Raw genomic sequence first — 20,234 nt, forward strand, 5'->3', positions numbered from 1 at the left:
TCCTACTCTCCAAGAGCTCAATAAAATCCAACTTTAGCAGGATTGACTTACTTCTGAAATACAAATTTCCAAAGCTAAATTTCCATCCTAATTTCCATCAAAAGCAAACTACAGCGTGTAATAATTACATAATTGCTAGGTTCCAAGCCTGAAGCAAAAGGAATAATCACTGCTCTTTGACTAAAAGGAAAACAGAAATGCTTATTGAAAGAAACTGCTTGCTACGGTTGTAACACATCCTCTTGTTTCTACTTCTTCCCAAGCTCTTATGCACTCACTGCCATGTTTTTTATGTAAAATACTGGTGGCATTATAATGATAACTTACAGACAGATTCAAGTTTCCCTACTGAAGTTACACCAGCACAAAAGCCTATAAATCTTTTCTCCTATACACAGGAAAGTACAGGTGCCCTTCAGCCACTTCACTCCTATCTCCAGCTGAACTGATAACAGAGACAAACCAGTCAAAAACATCCCTAAACTCTGCTGACCAAAAGTGAAGTTAGTAATGATGCTAGCAGAGGTGATATGTAGAACATTAGGAAAAAGAGCATTTCTTAATATCCATTCCAAACAACAACTGATGAAAGAGTGCAAAAAGACCACGCTGAAGCTTTTTCATGTTCAAATGTGAAAGCTAATAATCCCTAGAATTTCTTACCAGCTTTTTCAGATTTTTCTTTCTGTTCTTTTAATTCCTCGCCTCTTGTAGTTATTTGTTTGATTCGAGCATGCAGCTGGGCTATCTCCTCCTCCTTCATTTCCAATGTTTCATGCATTTGTCGTTTTGCCTCTGCAATTACCATGCCCTACGGAAAAGGTCCTTGTGATAAAACGCTAGCAAATAAATAAATCGTGTATCTAAAATAATTTCAAGCCAGGACACAATTCTTGTCAGGAATAAACCTTAGTCTATTACTACAATAACAGAGATCATGGTATTTTTCTATGTAAGAAAACAGAAAATGCTAACAAAAAGAAGGTAAGAATAGGGATTATTTTGAAGAGTAGCCAAAATTTATCCGGTGGTGAAAAGAACTCCTCCAGCAACCAAGGACCATGCAAAAAACTTTCTCCTCCTGGTACAGATACTTTTCTGTAAAATAGACATTCTGTAAACAAACAAAAACTAAAAGCGTGTGTGCGTGTGTAGTGTCCGAGCTTCTCTTTAGAGAACACGCACATATAATGAGCGTAAGTCATGTTGCTTATTAAACCACCAGAAGTTACTCAAAGTACCAAGACTATGATTAAAAAAAAAAAAAACAAACAAAACAACTTTAAGGAACAAAAACTAAGAAATTCCTCATATTCCTAAGAACCTACAGTTACTTTTACTTCATTGGTAATTTTAAAATTAATTTATATTGTATCTCATCTTCATTAGTGTTGAGGGGGTTTGTTTGGGGAGGGGGTGTGGGGGGTTTTTTTTGTTGGTTGTTTTTGTTTGTTTTTGCTGGGGTTTGTTTTTTGGTTTTTTGTCTTTTTTTTTTTAGAGTGGGCATTGAGGAGGGTATTCAGCATAATTGCTCCATCCTGAATAACATCATATTGCAGTATTAGGATAACCTAACAGATAAATATCTTAAAGTATCTACATAACAAAATTCTCAAGTAGCTTAAATTATTTGCTCATTAAAACATAAACCAAACCACATCACACAACTAAGAACAGTTTCTAATACCAAGAGGCCAGATATTTTGAGTTTTAAACTCTCTTCTTCAAAAACTACACAGAGTTTAAAGAAAATTTTTGTTTACCTTGTCTTGTTCTAGCTGCTCAATCAAATTCTTTGCGTCACGCAGCTGCGTAATCAATTTAGTCTTCTCAGCCATGTGAAGGTCCTAAACAAAGATCCCAACCACAAGTTTAAAGCACTGTCATCTGTAATAAAATACCCTCTTCAGACAAACAGCTTAGGTTTGGCTCTTTTAAAGAATCATTCCTAGATTAGCACATGACCAACAAGGTTGTCATTACATTAAAAACGTGAAACAGGCTAGGAATGAGACCCTGAACTAGGAATGAGACCCTGAACTATGCCTTGAAGGAAGAGCACAGAACAGAATCCACGGAAATTAAAGTAGGCAGCTTTAAATTACTTTTAAATCCAGAGCCAGGCTGCCTCATGGCTTCCATAGTAATTCAGATATCCGAAGGTTTTGTTTCAGCCTTCACAGGTTCCCTCACGGATGTCAGAGCTGCTATAGTAAAATGGGCAAGACACATGCCTAAGGCATCTCTATTACCTGCATCTCGGCTTACAAGAGGATCTCAGCACTGCAACATTACAATTGCTCATTACTGGCCTTGTTCTTGTAAAGGTCTCTAAAATACTTTAGTCTTTCAGAGCTCTTTCAAACCAGGCTAATGCTTAGAGACTGAGACAGAGAAAAGAATCTGATCTCCAGAACTGAAGTTAAGTACAGCTATACTTATATTTTCATGTTTCCATTACTACTAGTAATTTTTCTTTTACTGCACACTCAGCATTAATTGCCTTAAAAAGAAAACTGAGCAAAACGTTAATTTAGCCTTGGGACTGCACTTATATGATCTTCACTATATTGCGCTCTCCACTGCCCTGCCTTGCTGTTTTTTCTGTTCATTTACATAACTGACACTTCTTCCACTATGTCTTAAAGGTTTAGCTCTGCTCCACTTTTCTCACTTTACCTCCTGTCTTCTGTGCTAGGGTAGTGTTTTCCTCATCCCAGCTTCCCACAGCTACTTTATTTCTGATATCTTTTTGAAGGTTATTCATACAGGAAGGTTTCATACCCTTCTTTACAGCTTTTTGAGTAACTGCTCAATGTGTTCATTCCAGGTGGGTTTTGCACCTTCAACTCCAAAAAAAGGTACACGGATAAGGCAGACCATTAAACAAACTATTAAGAGATTGTAGAAACACTGCAGTTCTTACTGTGTTTTAGTAGCTACCTATAAAGTTATACAGCATTTTCCATACCTTCATTTTCTCCAGCTCCTGAAGCCTCTCTTCTAATTGCTCTTGAAGCGTCTCTTTCTCGTTGGTTAACTGAGCGCAGCGCTCCTTATGTAACCGAATCATCTCCTTAGAATGTTGCAGCAAGTTCTCTCGGTGCTTCGCGCTCTGATTAAGAGTTGCCAGTATTTCAGCAGAATCTCCATCACCTTCTACAAGACAACATACCAATATTATCATACACACATAATTTCCAAAATGTAGATCTCCATTCAGCATTCACATCGCAGGCGACTTACAACTCTACAAGTTGTGCAAAGTGTGCAAAATTTCCTAGTGACTACTATAACTGTCAGAAACATGCTACACACATACAGAATAGCAAATACAGTCTTTCACTTCAAATTAATTTACAAAACTTCAGTTACTATACAAGCTTCAAAACCAAACTATTATTCAACAAGATCTTCTATGCAATTAAAAAAGTTATCATGATTTATAAACCTGACTGCTGCTACTAACAGAATATCCACAAGCAGGAAAAAGTGCAAAGCAAAGCAAATCACATCTCTGAAGTGTTAACCACACAGATAGATTCCTGCTTTCCCAGGGCTGGGTATGACGTTAATTCTAAAATATCCAGGTTGGTAATACCACATTCAGCAGGATAAAAGCCATGTTTAGTATCTTTCCGAGCTGTACCCCTCCCTGTATATGTAGCATGTTGGGTAATATTTTACTCTGTGTTCTGCTCAGATCCTCTGGAGGCTGTAAGAGTATTTGGCATGAAAACATGATCAGACAAATTCACAAAGGTCCAGTTCATGACTATAAGTTTTACACACTATAGTCCAGAAGCAGACTTCACTACAGGAAACATCTTGAACCCTGACTTTTAGGGACTGGGTACTTATGTTATTTCCTAAGTACTACAAAAGACACGATGTTAGATAAGAAAATCTCTGACCTAACCCTTCATAGTATTCTAACATATGAAAATCATGGCAGATACTGAACAAAGATCATTTCAAGATGCATCTTCACCTCTGTCTGAACTCTACCTTCTATGAAGGATGCCAATGAACGACCCTTTCACTACGTATCAGCATTATAATGTCCCTTGGTCAGTATAATCAAATCTACACAACAGTGATAGTCCCATAACTCAAACAACCTCCCAATGAGAGGAACACTTAGATTACTCAATAGCTTGAATACAAAATTTATCTTTGCATTTACATTTTCCTGAGAACGCAAAAAAAAAAGATGAGAAACTGGAAACCAGTCTCTTCCCTAAACTCCAGGGATAGGTTCCTTGCCTACAGGGGACAGAATCTCTTAATCATATTAAGCGTGGATAGTGACAACCCCTACAGACAATAGTTACAATACTATCATCATTATTGACAAGGGCAAGACGGATCAGATTTTAATTCTTATTCAAATATCAAGTATCTTAGAAGAGTTATCCTATCCCCTAGTTGCTGCACTGTTTCCAAAACAATTGTCTCCTCCTAGAAAATATATCCTCACATGCTGAGCCCTAGGTATTGTTACTCCATCATAAAAACCAGCAGGCTTACTCCTCAAAATTCAAGTCCTCTTGAAAAAGCCACAATACCTACCATTGCTTCCTAGTTTCACAGTATGTTCTGTAATGACTTCTTCTGTTGGACTTTGAACTTGTGGTCCAGACTGGATATTTAGATCAGGCAATTCAGTGTCTATCGGACCATTCTGTAACCTCTGTTTCAGCAGTGATACCTAAACAAAAGGTTCTTTTTGTTAAAAAAATCCAAGGATTTTAAGTAGACCGTGTTTTCATCTTCAAAACTAGAAAGAGTTAAATAAGACTGATTACCAGCAAGTAGAGAAAGGAAAAATCTGTCTGAAGTTTTTAGCATTTTTAAAAATCAGAACTATGTTTCTAATTAACAAAAATACCATTATGAGTGGAGAAACAAAGACCAATTAAGCAAAACTCAGAAATTGTGCCAAAGCAATTTTAGCTCAAACATCTGCTAATGTTTGGTTCTTGATAACAAAGACATTGCAAAGGTATTGCAAAGGACATTTAAGTGCAGATCAACCACATTTAGCATGAATGAGATTTTACAAAAGTATCCTCTACCACAAAGATGCACTTAATTTCTAGACAATCATAATTCTCAAGACACTTTACAACACCACAGTAATTATAATAAAACATGGACATGCATTATAAGAAATATAGAACTTAAAAAAAAAAAAGTAGCAAGAGCAGTTTTAAAGTGCATCTCTTGGGCAAGGTATCTTACCTGAGTTTGCAGGACAGTAATAAGTTGATTCTTTTCTTCTAAGGAAGCATCAAATTCCTCTTGAAGATGTTTCTTAGCTTGTTGATCCATCTGGAGCTCCTGAAAATCATAAATAAATGCCTCTCAAAACTGAAATGTCAATTTAAAAGGTTATCAGAATATTATGAAATAATATTAAAAATCCCTCTTTAGAGTTGCGAGCCCAGAATACAACCATAAAGTGGACATATATTTCACTATAAAACACTCCACAAAACATAAATAAGAACATCCCATTATAATACCAGCATTAAAACAGTAAGACTCTATATTTGATTCAAAATTATGAAGGATTCTTTCTTCCTTAAAATAAGTTTATGTAGGGGTCACTTCAAGCCTGCTTCTGAAAACCGTTTCTATGCACACATTTCTCTTGGGAGTTGAAGACTGCATTTTGATAAACTAGATTAAGTCAACATAAACAGCAGAAATGCAAATTTATCTTATGCTCAATATGCTAGCATTCTAGTATGACAAAGGCCATTTATAAGCGCAGAAAGTTGTTCCCCGCCCCCCCCGCTCAAATGAGAAAGACAGAGAATGCCAAAGAACTTAACTATTATGGAATCACAGAATCATAGACTCTTAAGGTTGGAAGAGACCTCCAAGATCATCAAGTTCAACCGTCAATCCAACACCACCATGCCTACTAAACTATGCCCTGAAGTGCCACATCTACACATTTTTTTAACACCTCCAGGGGTGGTGACTCTACCACTGCCTTGGGCAGCCTGTTCCAGTGACTGACCACTCTTCAGTAAAGAAGTGTTTCCTAATATCCAATCTAAACCTCCCCTGACACAACTTGAGGCCATTTCCTCTCGTCCTATCACTAGTTACTTGTAAGAGACCAATGCCCGCCTGCCTACAACCTCCTTTCAGGTAGCTGTAGAGAGCGATGAGGTCTCCCCTCAGCCTCCTCTTCTCCAGACTCAACAATCCCAGTTCCCTCAGCTGCTCCTCATCAGACCTGTTCTCTAGACCCTTCACCAGCTTTGTTGCCCTTCTCTGGACACGCTCCAGCAACTCAATGTCCTTCTTGTACTGAGGGGCCCAAAACTGCACACAGTATTTGAGGTGTGGCCTCACCAGTGCTGAGTACAGGGGCACAATCACTTCCCTACTCCTGCTGGCCACACTGTTCCTGATACAAGCCAGAAGGCCACCTGGGCACACTGCTGGCTCATGTTCAGTTGGCTGTCTACCAGCACCCCCAGGTCCCTTTCGGCCCAGCAGCTTTCCAGCCACTCTTGCCCAAGCCTGTAGCATTGCATGAGGTTGTTGTGACACAAGTGCAGGACCCAGCACTTGGCCTTGTTGAACCTCATACAGTTCACCTCAGCCCATTGGTCCAGCCTGTCCAGATCTCTCTGCACAGACTTCCTACCCACAAGCAGATTGACAGTCCAGCCCAGTTTGGTGTCATCTGCAGGCTTACTGAGGGAGCACTCAAATCCCCTTATCCAGATCAATGACAAAGATATTAAACAGAACCAGCCCCAGCACTGAGCCCTGGGGAACACTGTTTGTGACCAATCACCAACTGGATTTAACTTTCTTCACCACAACAACTCTCTGGGCTTGGCCATCCAGCCAGTTTTTAACCCATTGCAGGCTACACCTGTCCAAGCTATGAGTTACCAGCTTCTCCAGGAGAATGCTGTGGGAGACTGTATCAAAGGCTTTGCTAAAGTCCAGGCAGATCACACCCTTCCTGTCATCCACTAGGTGGGTCACCTGGTCATAGAAGGAGATCAGGTTGGTCAAGCAGGACCTGCCCTTAATGAACCCATTCTGACTGGGCCTGATCCCCTGGTTGTCCTGCATGTGCCAGATGAACTGCTCCGTAACCTTCCCTGGCACTGAGGCCAGGCTGACAGGCCTGTAGTTCCCTGGATCCTCCTTCTGGCCCTTCCTGTAGAAGGCTATATGGCTTTACTTGCTATTTACTTGCACTCATTTGGATGAACACCTTTAGAAACTTGTAGATGTTGCCTAAATGTATTCATAGGCATAATCTTATAAAATATTGCCTTAGGGATGTTTCTTTTATTTACTTCCTATGCTTTTAAAGTTTAAATTTTTTAATTTCTTTAAATAATTTCTGCTCTAATAGAAAATGAATGTATTTAAAGTTAAGTTAATTCACATCTAGTTGCTTATTGAGAGAATCAGAAACACACTCGTTTCATGCTTGCACTGTAAATAATAATAAAAAAAAATTACAAGTTTGGGATGTTATTTATGTATTTACTTCATCTAGACATATTTTCTCAGTGATTTACCCCAGGAAACTAATGCTTCTCTGACCATTATTCTGCAAAGATCGCTTGTATAAAAGCAAGCACTGCCCATAAACATAGAATCATAGAATGGTTAGGGTTGGAAGGGACCTTCAAAGGTCATCTAGTCCAACCCCCCTGCAAGGAGCACGGACATCCCCAACTAGATCAGGTTGCTCAGAGCCTCATCCGGCCTGGCCTTGAACGTTTCCAGGGATGCGGCCTCCACCACCTTTCTGGGCAACCTGTTCCAGTGTTCTATAACTCGCATCATAAAAAATTTTTTCCTAATTTCTAATCTAAATCTACCCCCCTCTATTTTAAAACCATTACCCCTCGGATAGATTCTGTTAGCCAGAAGATGACAGAAAGAAAGGATGAAACAGCAAACAAAAGACAAAATACAGGGCACTAGATATTTCCTGCATGCCTCTCCTCCAACTCTGAATCCTGCTTTTATGCTCTCTTGCTGGCTATCCCTAACTTCTAACAGTGAATCACAGCTGCCATAGCTGACCCTGATACCAGCTTTGAGAACTGCAGCTGTGTGAGCTAATCCTGCTCAACCATGCACAGGCAGGACAGTGCTGGAAGGCACCAGTGGGAAAACTATTCCTCCCTCTTCCCAAGAAATATATCCATTTTTTAACTGTCCATTGCCTCAGGTTCTCACTTGCTACTTGATCACACTTCTGCCTTGTGCTTCTGAGCTTTAGAAGTAATTCCTTCCAAGTGCAAGAAAAAGTGCCAAAGAGACTGACTGAAACCAACAGAGAAATAGAACTCTCTTGATCCCAAATTCCCTTTAGATTCTTGCCTTGAGAAGGAGAACACTGAAGACTAGTTGAAGACTGCTGTTGAGGAACTACTCTTAACAAGTACCTTAACTAAGGTAAGCAAAAGACATATTGATTTCCAGGGACTATTTCACAACTTGGCTCCAAATGAGACTTAGTTTATTCTTACGTGGCTCTCTTAGAAGAAACTTGTCTGATTCAACATATTCATTGGAAAAATGGACCGTATGATTAAGAAAATAATTTTTTTAAACTAATTTCTGACAACAAATTATTACATCAATGAATGACCTATTTTGTACCATTCTGGCTTCTACAATGGAAACGTACCATTTTATTTGTAATTTTTCTTTTAAGACTGTTTTACCTAAATCTATAACACTTTCCCTTCCAAAAGGCCAAAAAACTACACTTTGAACTTTTTGAATTAAGAGAAAAGAATTTCAGTGTTACAAGATTTATAAGAAACAAATTAAATTTTATTCCATGTATATACACACATACATACATATTTTAAAAATCACTGGTGAAGCCACACCTCGAATACTGTGTGCAGTTTTGGGCCCCTCAGTACAAGAAGGATATTGAGTTGCTGGAGCATGTCCAAAGAAGGGCAACAAAGCTGGTGAAGGGTCTAGAGCACAGGTCTGATGAGGAGCAGCTGAGGGAACTGGGATTGTTGAGTCTGGAGAAGAGGAGGCTGAGGGGAGACCTCATCGCTCTCTACAACTACCTGAAAGGAGGTTGTAGGCAGGCGGGCATTGGTCTCTTACAAGTAACTAGTGATAGGACGAGAGGAAATGGCCTCAAGTTGTGTCAGGGGAGGTTTAGATTGGATATTAGGAAACACTTCTTTACTGAAGAGTGGTCAGTCACTGGAACAGGCTGCCCAAGGCAGTGGTGGAGTCATCATCCCTGGAGGTGTTCAAAAAACATGTAGACGTGGCACTTCAGGGCATGTGTCGTAGTTCAGCCCCGACTACGACCAGACTACACAGTCTCTCTCTCACTCCCCCCACCCTCTGAGAGAATAGGGAGAAATCACATAAGAAAAATGGCTCAAGGTTTGAGATAAGGACAGGGAGAAATCCTTAAAGTTACTGTTACGGGCAAAACAGACTCGACTTGGAGAAAACTATTCATTTATTACTACAAACAGCAGGATAATGAGACAGAGAGGAAGATAACCTCCCCCCCACCCCTCCCTCTTCCCAGGCTTAACATTATCTCTACTACCTTCCCCTCCGAGCGGCACAGCGGGGAAAAGGGAATGGGGGTTGCAGTCAGTTCATCACGTGTTGTTTTACGACGCTGCTTCATGGTTGGGGGAAGAACTCCTCGAATTCCTCCCCTGCTCCGTTGTGGGGTCCCACCCCTACGCCACAGTCCTTCGTGGAACTGCTCCGGCATGGGTCATCTCTTCCACGGGTGCAGTCCCTCTAGAACAGCTGCCCCAGCGCGCCCTCCATGGGCCACAGCTGCCTTCAGGCATCCGCCTGCCCCGGCGTGGAGTCCTCCACCGGCTGCAGGTGGACCTTTACTTCTCCATGGACCTCCATGGGCTGCAGGGGGACAACCTGCTCCACCATGGTCATCACCACAGGCTGCAGGGGAATCTTGGCCAGGAGCCGCATTACTCCTTCCCCTCCTTCTTCACTGACCTTGGCGTCTGCAGCTGTTCCTCTCACAATAAAAATTCTTAACAGGCTGGCAGACACCTCTCAGGATCCTTTTTACATCTTATTCACATCTCATCACATCTCCACTTCTTGCAGCCAGGCCAGGCCCAGTCGGCTGCCTGGCGAGAGGCCAGAGGGTGAGGGCCTGCAAGGCCCATGAGGCTCACGCCTCCCCCTCTCTGCCCCTGCTCAGCTTCTTCCCACCTTCCCTCCTCTTTTTTTTTCCTGTTTTCCCCTTCTTAAATACATTATCACAGAGGCGTTATCATGGAACATTCTGCTACCAATCGGCTTGGCCTTGGCCAGCAGCGGGTCCGCCCTAGGCCCGGCCAAGTCCACTGAACAAAGGGGAGCGACTTCTAGCAGTTTCCTACAGAAGCTACCACCTTAGGCCCCCCCTCACTAAACAAAACCAGAACAACATGGTTTAGTGGACATGGTGGTGTTAGCTTGACAGTTGGACTTGATGACCTTGGAGGTCTTTTCCAACCTTAAAGATTCTATTCTATTCTATATATACACAAGAATCAGAAAGACTATGACAGAAGACGTTAAAAACAAGTATGGATGCATGCAACCCTTTTTCATAACCTAAAGCTTTAACTCGGGTATACATATGCCTTCCAAACTTTACCAACTACCAGTAAGCAGGAGAAGTGAAACCGACTTAATATAGAATGTGCTTCCTTCATTCGACCTTGTAGTGAACTGGAAAAAAATACTGACAAGCCACTTTTGTCACTAATGCTGTGGGTCTTCCCCACCTACGGACCGCAGTTTAGCTTAGGACAGGGTAACAGCCCAGGCAGAGGCTCCAGCTCAGATGAGCACGGCACACCCAGAGCTCTGGCCCGCTGCTCTCAGCTGCTGGGGCAGAAGCAGCACAGATTCAAACCGAAATGCTACCCTGTGGCATGCACAATTCAAAACCTGTTTACCTGGATTACAGCCCGCATAGCTGAAGAATAGTGCCTGTAATTTGTCAGTGACTTCCTTTGAAATGACTAGGTGCCCAAATGGTCGCACGCGGGCAGCCCTGTGTGGGTGACCATGAGCCTTGGGTACATGCACGTCCAGATGCTCGCAGTCGCTGTCCCTCGCCCTCAAGTGATGGATCCTGGCCCCTCTTTGTGGGCAAGATGCTCAACTGTCTGGAGCTAGTCTGCCTTCAGGCAAAGGTGGGACCTCGCCATGGTCCGATAGTTCTTGCAACCTCCACGCCAGCGCTGCTGCTCAGCAGAGCACATGCCAGAAATACGAGTGCAGCCATAAAGAAAGCCTGTGGCTTTGAGCGAGCTGGTATCCAGCTCCCAAGCAAGGTAAGAGCATAGACAGATAGGTCCTTGCACACTCATCTCCCAATCTGATGCTGCACTGGCTCTTGGATCAGTAACAAGGCTTCAGTTTCACATTCTGCTTCAGTAGGGCTTGACAATATGGCTTCTGTAAACGTGCCCTTTTAATCTGCTCTGCCCAATAATTTGTACATGTCTTTTCATTAAGCCTAACATGTTTATTATCAATACCAAATACATTAGAGCTTCTCCTTTTAATTTCACTATAACCTCAGGAGACAATAGTCATAACACAACCTACCTGATCTTATGACTGAAACCAAACTGTACTACAAATCCATAAAAACAATGTAAATATTATAATTGAGATGAAGATTAGTATTTTTTAAATTTTATCCTAAATTTTTAACTGATAGTAATTAAAATCTTTATTAAAAACTGCCTATTATTTGTATTTGCCTAACATCAGTATTTCTCAATACTAGAAGAGCAACAAATTCCATAGAGACATGTACTGCTGGGCCCAACATACTGCAAGAACCACACATATTTCTACCTATTTCATAATGAATAGAAAAGCAGTTCAGTCAGTGCGATGAACTGCTCTGTCTTAGAGTATGAAAATAAGCTGCTGAATGGGAAGCAGGCCAGAGAAATAACCCCATATTATAAAATTAAAACAAGCAGTAAAAAAAACGCTGCTGTGCGATAGAAAATATTTTGTAAAGTGAACAAAAAAAAAGTTAGGCAGAGAAAGATCCTACATGTGCAGTATACAGTATTCAATCAACAAAATAAATTACCTCTCTCAGCTCTCCAATTCTGCGAAGTGCTTTATCCTGACTTTGACTCAGAATGCCCTTAAAAAAAAAAGGAAGAATAAACATCTAGTGTATTGAATGTAACTTTATATATAAAGTACAAATAAATTCATAGAATTGTATTTCAGCAGAAGAATTAGTGATTGTATTTCTCTTTAAAGTCAAGGTTGATGTGTAAGAATAACATAAACCACCAGCTGTGGGTTGGCAATCTACCACCTGAATTCAGCTGATGCAACAAAGAAGGCTGTAGTACAATAGTTTCAGTTATTCTGACAAACCAAATCCTAGCTAAAAAGGTATTTTGTTATACACATACACACATATATAGACACAATGTATTTGTGTAAGCACACATACACCCACAATGCACTGAAAACTACATCTGTGTTTGTACTACACTTTTAGGATTCAGGAAAGCATTCAGGTAAAAGAGGATGAAAAGTAATCCTTACCTGTAGCTTCTTCTTCTCCCGCTGGATAACTTGATAAGCAGACACTAGCTAAAATACAGAAATCACATGTAATTATGATAAAGCATCCACTTCATCCAGAAAAATGATAGTGGATGATAAAGCATCCACTTCATCCAGAGGGACCTTGACAGGCTGGAGAGGCGGGCCCATGCCAACCTCATGAAGTTCAACCAGGCCAAGTGCAAGGTCCTGCACCTGGGTCATGGCAATCCCAGGCACAAATACAGCCTGGGCAGAGAATGGATTGAGAGCAGCCCTGAGGAGAAGGACTTGGGAGTGCTGGTGGATGAGAAGCTTAACATGAACAGGCAATGCGCCCTTGCGGCCCAGAAGGCCAACCACATCCTGGGCTGCATCAAGAGAAGCGTGGCCAGCAGGTCGAGGGAGGTGATTCTGCCCCTCTACTCTGCCCTGGTGAGACCCCACCTGGAGTACTGTGTCCAGTTCTGGAGCCCTCAACACAAGAAGGACATGGACCAGTTGGAGAAGGTCCAGAGGAGGGCCACAAAGATGATAAAAGGGCTGGAGCACCTCTCTTATGAGGACAGGCTGAGAGAGTTGGGGCTGTTCAGCCTGGAGAAGAGGAGGCTCTGGGGAGACCTGATAGCGGTCTTCCAGTACCTCAAGGGGGCCTACAAGAAAGATGGGGAAAGGCTGTTTAGTAGGGCCTGTTGCGATAGGATGAGAGGTAATGGTTTTAAAATAGAGGGGGGTAGATTTAGATTAGAAATTAGGAAAAATTTTTTTATGATGCGAGTTATAGAACACTGGAACAGGTTGCCCAGAAAGGTGGTGGAGGCCCCATCCCTGGAAACGTTCAAGGCCAGGCCGGATGAGGCTCTGAGCAACCTGATCTAGTTGGGGATGTCCGTGCTCCTTGCAGGGAGGCTGGACTAGATGACCTTTGAAGGTCCCTTCCAACCCTAACCATTCTATGATTCTATAGCCATCGAAATAATTTGCTTATTTGTATCACTATCTGCATTTTCAAACTCTTCACTTTACTTGAGAAAGCTCTTCTGACAGAAACAAACTTTCTCAGTGTTTCCTTTTTCCATTTATACAATATCTCCAATGTGTTAAAAAAAAGCCTACATGACAAAATAATGAGATTACTCAGCATTCATGCAGTTTTCCCTTCACTGAAAAGCCCTCTAAGAACAGTCATGCTTCAACACAGGTGGTCAAAACACAACTGTATCAGAAAGTTACATCCCAGACAGCTACCCCACAAGGATGTACATTTTTTAAGGCTATATATCCCAGAGAGCTTAACTAAAACAAATTTTACCATGAGTATGCATGAAAAAAATACAATTACAAACCTAGGAAAAAAAGGTCTCTGTAAAACTGAATGTTCTCATCCCATGTGCTTTGCATATACCCAGCAGACAAAGAAAGACTGGAAGTGGACAACATTTCTCATTGTAAGCTGACAAAAGGACTTCATGAGTAACTGCACAATTTAGTTCCATTAAAAATTTGATCACAATTGCCTAAGCTGTCCAAAGCTGAAGTACATAATGGCACTTGGAACTAGAATATTTCGTTTTAAAACTGCTGAAAAATTAAAGGAAAACAAATCCAAACCCAGAAATCTTTAAGTCAAAAGATACCTTCAAATTCTTATTGAAAATAAATTAGGTTTTATAAGAATTCAAAGCTACTTTTAATTTCCAAGTCATACTTATTTTGCACTTAAAAGAAAACTAAAACTACTATTGATCGTCTTCCCTATCATATTTTTGAGATGCTAATTTTGCATCCCATTTTAAGTGAGGGGAAAAAAAATCTAACATTTTAAATAGTCTTTACATATTGAAACTACTTTCTTCCAAGCTCCAGAAAAAAACCCAGTTTTTTTACAACCGAACTACAGAAACACAAAGAAAAAAAAGCCACAAGTCTTTGATAGACAAAATTAAGACTTCCTGGACAGACTACATTAAAAAACAAAACAAAACAAAAAAAAATAACCCAAACTAAACCTACAAACTGAAGAATTTTAATTTTGGCAACACTGTTTATGTAAACTTTAAAAAACTATATCACCTTATACTATCTGGAAGAGAATGAAAAATTAATGTGAGATAACACTTACTGAATTAATAGAAGACAATTGCTTTTTCAGGCATATGCTGAAAACTGTAATTGTCATATGCATTTTTTAGATTCTGGGAATTTTGAGAATAATAACCAAAAGTCTACACAGGAATTTTTGTATTTCAGGGCAGCAAACATTTAAAGAACTGTAAAAAGCAGTGCAAATGGCCAGTTTTAAATGCAAACCAGACACATACTTTAAAAAAAAAAAAAAAAAAAAAAAGAAAAAGAAAAATCTAACACCATTGCTTGGAAAGCTTCACTTTTCCCAACAATTTGGAAAATGAGTAGCAAAACTACTTATACTATTGGTTTTCACTAAAATAGCAAAATAAATAGTTCTTGAATGGATTCCTTCCAGGGAATATTGGGAAATTATAGGGAGTATAACTAATTGAAAACAAAACACTTGCCCATTGCACATATATGGAATATACATTGTGTATCTCAAGAACAATTTTTGTAAGAAAAGTAAATTTGCTGTCATACGAGCACAAGCCATGCTCACTTCTGTTCTGAAGTCCAGCCTTGCTATGGGCTTTCAGCAGAAACCATCACAGGCCTACTTTTGTGAGTAGCTACTAATTAATCTGATAGCATGGACTTATTTACAAACAGGGGAAGAAAAGGACTTCCACATTTCATTACCAGAAAAGTATTTGGCCTGTCTAGGCAAAAAATAAGCTACAACAATAACTTAACTTCCATGTTAGCTGTAAGTTGATCCATTTGCTCCAAACAGGAAAACAAAAAGATTATCCACTCCTACAGTATCTGTTAGCCTCATCTTTTTCCCCTCTCCACCCAGGTAAGTTAGTAACAGTGCCTACCTCTGAGTATTTTCCTCTATAGCTGCCCAAACTACGCTCCATTCTGCGCAGCCGCTGCAGCAACTGCTCTTTGCTGAGGCTGTCTTTATTTCTCAGGGGCTCTTCTGTTTCACTTTCAATGTCGGAAGCTGGATCAAAGGTGGGACCAGCTGAATCCAAGTCCACTTGAGTCAATGAATCTCTTGAAGAAGTTCGTACCGGGGACTCCTTAGAAGAAGAGTGGAACAGGGACTCTTTTACAGGGCTTTGAAACAAAGACTCCATGGAGGGAACTCGAAGCCTCTGGGTAAAAGACTGTGTGTGACTCAGCTGCAAGAATTCAAAGCAAGTAATTACTTCTCCACTGCTTAAGCAGACAGACACTAAAGCCCAGGAAACAGAGACCTGACCTGGGCAAAGGAACAACTGTAGTCTAACACATGCATGACACCAAATATTGACCGCTCCCTTAGAAGAATCATCTCCTTGTGCGAAAAAATCAACCATGCAACTACCAGATGTGGGTAATTTCACACAGAAACTAAATACAATAAACTATAGCTCTGATTTAAACTTCTAATATAATATATTTCTGTGTAATCCCTTCAAAAAGTGAAGAATATGTAACTAAAGTAGTTGCATTTACTGCTGTCCCAAATTAAAAAAAAAAAGTGTGACTCACTTCTTGATGTATTAAACAGAAGACTGTATTTATCTCAAAGACACAAAGATATTTTCCTATGATTAAGAAAACAAATTTATTGTAAAGTCCTTGTATGACAGTCCTTGCATGATAGTTCTAGTATGCCATCTTAAACTGGCCTTTTCTTTTTTTTAATTTTATTTTAAATGGCTATATGATTTTTACATGAAACAGAATTACTGATTTATTCAGCTAAAGTACTGCTGTTCTAAAACAAAAGGTTTTGTCCTATGATACCCTATACTGCTGGTGCTACAGAAGTAATTTGAAAGTATTACTGCATGATGTTGCACCCACAATCAAATGCTGGGACACACATGCCAGGAACCACTGCTAATCCCACTCCAGCAAACTAAACTTTTTCTGAGACATATTAAAGAATGACCTCCACCTTCCTCACCAGTGACAACTTTTCAAGCCTATAAATTCTTTTCCTTCAGCTAGAAATTAGTTTTCTAGCTGTGCAATATGTCCTCTACTTTTGCAAGTGAGGTTAACACTCTTATCCCCATGCTGGCTGCGTCCATGAGCAATGAGATGTACCTCAACGTAGACAGCCTGCAGCATGCCGTCAGATACTGCTAACCTGTTACTACAAAGAAAGCTCCATGCATCAGTGACACACTTAATACCAGCTAACAGGAACAGACACAAACAAAACACCCTGGTGCATCTCGACAGGCAAGTACTTGTCATCCCCACTGCAGTACAAAGATGTATACTGGGCACTTAAGCCAACATAACAGAAAGAAAACACAGCAGGAAAGAGGAAACAAACCCCTCATATCTTCTCCATACCTTTGGGGAGGCTGGTCCACTTTCATTTTTTTCTGTGGATTTGGGAGGCAGTTGGTTATTTAAGTCCTACAGGAGGAAAAAACAACTGTTAGAAGGAATAGACTACAAGGACTGTAATTCACCGATTCCTACAAATAGCATTTGTGCTTTTTCCTTGCCTGTGTTTTTAGTACTTTCTTTTGAATATTTATTAAGAAGCCTTCATGCAAACAAGCTAGTTTGTTAAATTCAAAACAGATTGCTGCAATATATAGAACTACAAAGCAGCTACATGTGCATGGATTAGTATGAGACATCTGCAAACACTGACATCTCCAATTAAATTATTCATAATGATTATTTATGTAACATTTATGCACAAATCAAAGAAACACCAAAAAGACAAAATGATAGCAGGAAAAATCTAATTAATGACCAGTGTTGTTTACAGCCAACAAGTAACAGTGGAATCACAGTCTCTGTTTAAGTATATTTTAGGCAGGAGGTAGTAGGAAACTACCTGGGAAAAAAGTGCTGGTTACAAGCTGTTTAACACTCCAAACAAGCACAGGAAAAAAAAATTAGACTTTCTCAAAAAACATCCTCAGCAAAACTTCATACATACATTCCTCTGTACTCCAAAAGAAAAAAAAAAAAGGCAAAAAAAAAAAAAAGAAGCCACCTCATACCCCAAAATCAACACAAGAAGAAAAAAATAGTTTTTCTTTGTTTGTGTTTCTTGGTTTTGTTTTGGGGTTTTTTTTCTTTGTTTGTTGCAGTTTTTTTGCTTGTTTTTTTTTTTTTTTTTAAGAGTTCAGACATTTCTGTTCCTAGTCTGTCCATCCTGCTTTTCCATACAAGAAGTCTGTTTGGATTTCAAAGTTGCACTTCAACTGGCTTGAACAGAACCGGCATTCTCCTTCAGAGCACTATCCTGTTGCAGTGGATTTATTCCCAGTGGATTAAGAGTTCTTATGGGGTTTTAAACTAAAGCACTCCTAGATTTTATTCTTGACTCCACTGCCTGTTCTTTTTCAGTTTCTAATTGGAAAGTTAATAATAAAGGTAATCCAAATAAAAGTTTATTTTTTGCTTTATAATTTACAAAGCATCTACCATGCTAGCACTGGACTGAAAACAAGAAGACAATTTACCAAGAATTTCAAACGAACTACAAAAACTTCTGTAAAAAGTCATATATTCTGATCTCTATAAAAAGAATTAAAGGAAACTATGAAGGGTTTGTACATCTAATCCACACAAATAAGTTAATAATATTTAAGACCTATTTTAAAACACAAGACTAAGTACAGTTATTAAATATATTAAGGTGTTTATGAATAGATAAACCAAGAATGCTGTTCTTTTCTGTTAAGATCCTTAGAAAGCTGCCATTTAAGGATCTCTGAAGATCCTTAAAAAACATCATTTCAAAACTAAAACTAATGTCATCAGTTTTAAAATTTTCCTCTTCATTGTGCCTTCATCTTTGTATTCAATCTGCATGGACAAAAGTATAACCTATATTTGGGATTACATTTTCTATTGGCATAAATAATAAAAAGGGATACACTGGTAATATTTTATATAAAAACGGGACCACCACAGGTATCTAGCTCTTGCCAATTCTAAGTCGCCGCACTCTAGGGCAAAGGGTCATATTCTGGTTTCCACACAGTGAAAGGTAATTATGAATGGAAGCAGCTAAATATAAACACAGATTCAACAGGCTCTGGAGAGCTTATAAGCCTTAGTCTTTCATAAGCCTTAAGAGATGTTTCAGCAAAACTAGAATCACAGAGCACTGGCCGGCACTTTGAAAGTCTTAAAACCAGCAGAGTTATGTCAGGTTTTCTGGAGACAAACTCAATTCCTTCCTTTACTAATCCATAAAATGTAACAACTATATCTGTACCCAAATTATAATCTCTTAATAAAAAGGTTGCTTTTTGTTATTATGACATATAAACCCGAGCTCAGTTTTAAATGGAGCACATTACGGTATTCTAGTGACACGTCACTAGAGAAAGGAAGAAGAGTTTAGTATATATCATCTTCCCCGATTTTGTTTTAATTTTTCTTAAAAAAAAAAAAAAAATCAGTCCTCTCCACCCAAGAATATTTAAACTGTTTCTTCATGCAACAAAACCCATGCAGTTTAATTACTAAAAGTTTATACTAACTTCATCCATGCCAAAAACAGCCCACAATTACAGACACTTCTCTGTTACATCCACTCTCTAGGATCACACATCATCTACACACACACAGTTACAATACTGGTCTGTTTTAGCAGAGTTTATTCATGCACGTTCATGTGAGCTGATGAAACTTTCCCTCTCCTGCATCTTTAGTTTACCTAGGTTTCCCAAATTTATACTTTTTTTTTTAATATTGGTATATAATTGGTCCTCCTCCCTGAAAACTTTTGTACCACTGTTTCCCCCTGCCCCCTCCACTTCACAATTCTTACTGTGGGAGCATAGCTGTAGAGTTTTCAAAAAGTTCAGAGAACAAAAACAGTTTTACAGGTAACATATTATTAATACACACTGACAATAACTCCTACATCAAAATTATTTGCTATGTACACAGCCTTGCATATAACTATGCAAGTCAGTGATTCCTGCCGCAGAAGTATATACTAAAGCGAATATAAAGGCAACATTTGAGCATTCGCAGAAGTGTATTTTTTGAAAGGCAATGAGGGATATTCCACAGTGAAAAATAGCCCAAAACTGGTTACCACTTTAAGTGTAGAAAAGCTTAATTGTATCTGCAGTGAAACTTTAAGTAGTCATCACTGGATCTGGAACATGGTCAAAATACTTACAGCTAAAAAAAATAATAATGTAGTAGCTATTTCAAAACTACAGGTTTCAGTACAGCCTGAATGTCCTCCTTGTCCTCCTCTGTAAGTCCTTCCATCAAAAAGCTCAATCTTGACAACACTGTGACTGAGCGAGTAACAAACCCGTGCTCTAAGGGCATGCTCTAAATAAGCATAACCCTTTAGCACAAACGAAGATTTTCCACAGATCACCTTTCTAATTACTGTTTCTGTCCAATCTTGCTTAGCTTGATAGAGACAAGTCCAACACAACATGGTGTGCTGATCTCATTATCAAATTTCTATCCTGTTGTAGCATTCAGTGACTTACCATTTTCAGCCTCTGCATGAAGTAGCAAAAAAGCACTGGCTAAACTGG

General features: G+C 39.5%; 1 protein-coding gene across 4 annotated transcripts in view; it reads right to left on the minus strand.

Moving 5' to 3' along the window:
* The window catches only part of GOLGA4 (golgin A4), a 76,811-nt gene that overhangs the window by 40,096 nt on the left and 16,481 nt on the right, over window positions 1-20,234 (minus strand). For 3 of the 4 annotated variants that reach the window (XM_086743009.1, XM_086743012.1, XM_086743011.1), the window contains 9 exons: window positions 17,047-17,112; window positions 15,567-15,875; window positions 12,613-12,660; window positions 12,140-12,196; window positions 5,245-5,343; window positions 4,573-4,711; window positions 2,972-3,159; window positions 1,764-1,847; window positions 664-811 (listed from right to left, as the gene is read on the minus strand). In XM_086743009.1, the coding sequence (XP_086599135.1) occupies window positions 664-811; window positions 1,764-1,847; window positions 2,972-3,159; window positions 4,573-4,711; window positions 5,245-5,343; window positions 12,140-12,196; window positions 12,613-12,660; window positions 15,567-15,875; window positions 17,047-17,112 (1,138 nt within the window). The remainder of the gene's footprint in view (window positions 1-663; window positions 812-1,763; window positions 1,848-2,971; window positions 3,160-4,572; window positions 4,712-5,244; window positions 5,344-12,139; window positions 12,197-12,612; window positions 12,661-15,566; window positions 15,876-17,046; window positions 17,113-20,234) is intronic. The other variant, XM_086743010.1, reaches the window with a different exon arrangement.

This window comes from Chlamydotis macqueenii, chromosome 2, assembly GCF_036417535.1.
Source record: "Chlamydotis macqueenii isolate bChlMac1 chromosome 2, bChlMac1.mat, whole genome shotgun sequence".
NCBI classification, from domain to species: domain Eukaryota; kingdom Metazoa; phylum Chordata; class Aves; order Otidiformes; family Otididae; genus Chlamydotis; species Chlamydotis macqueenii.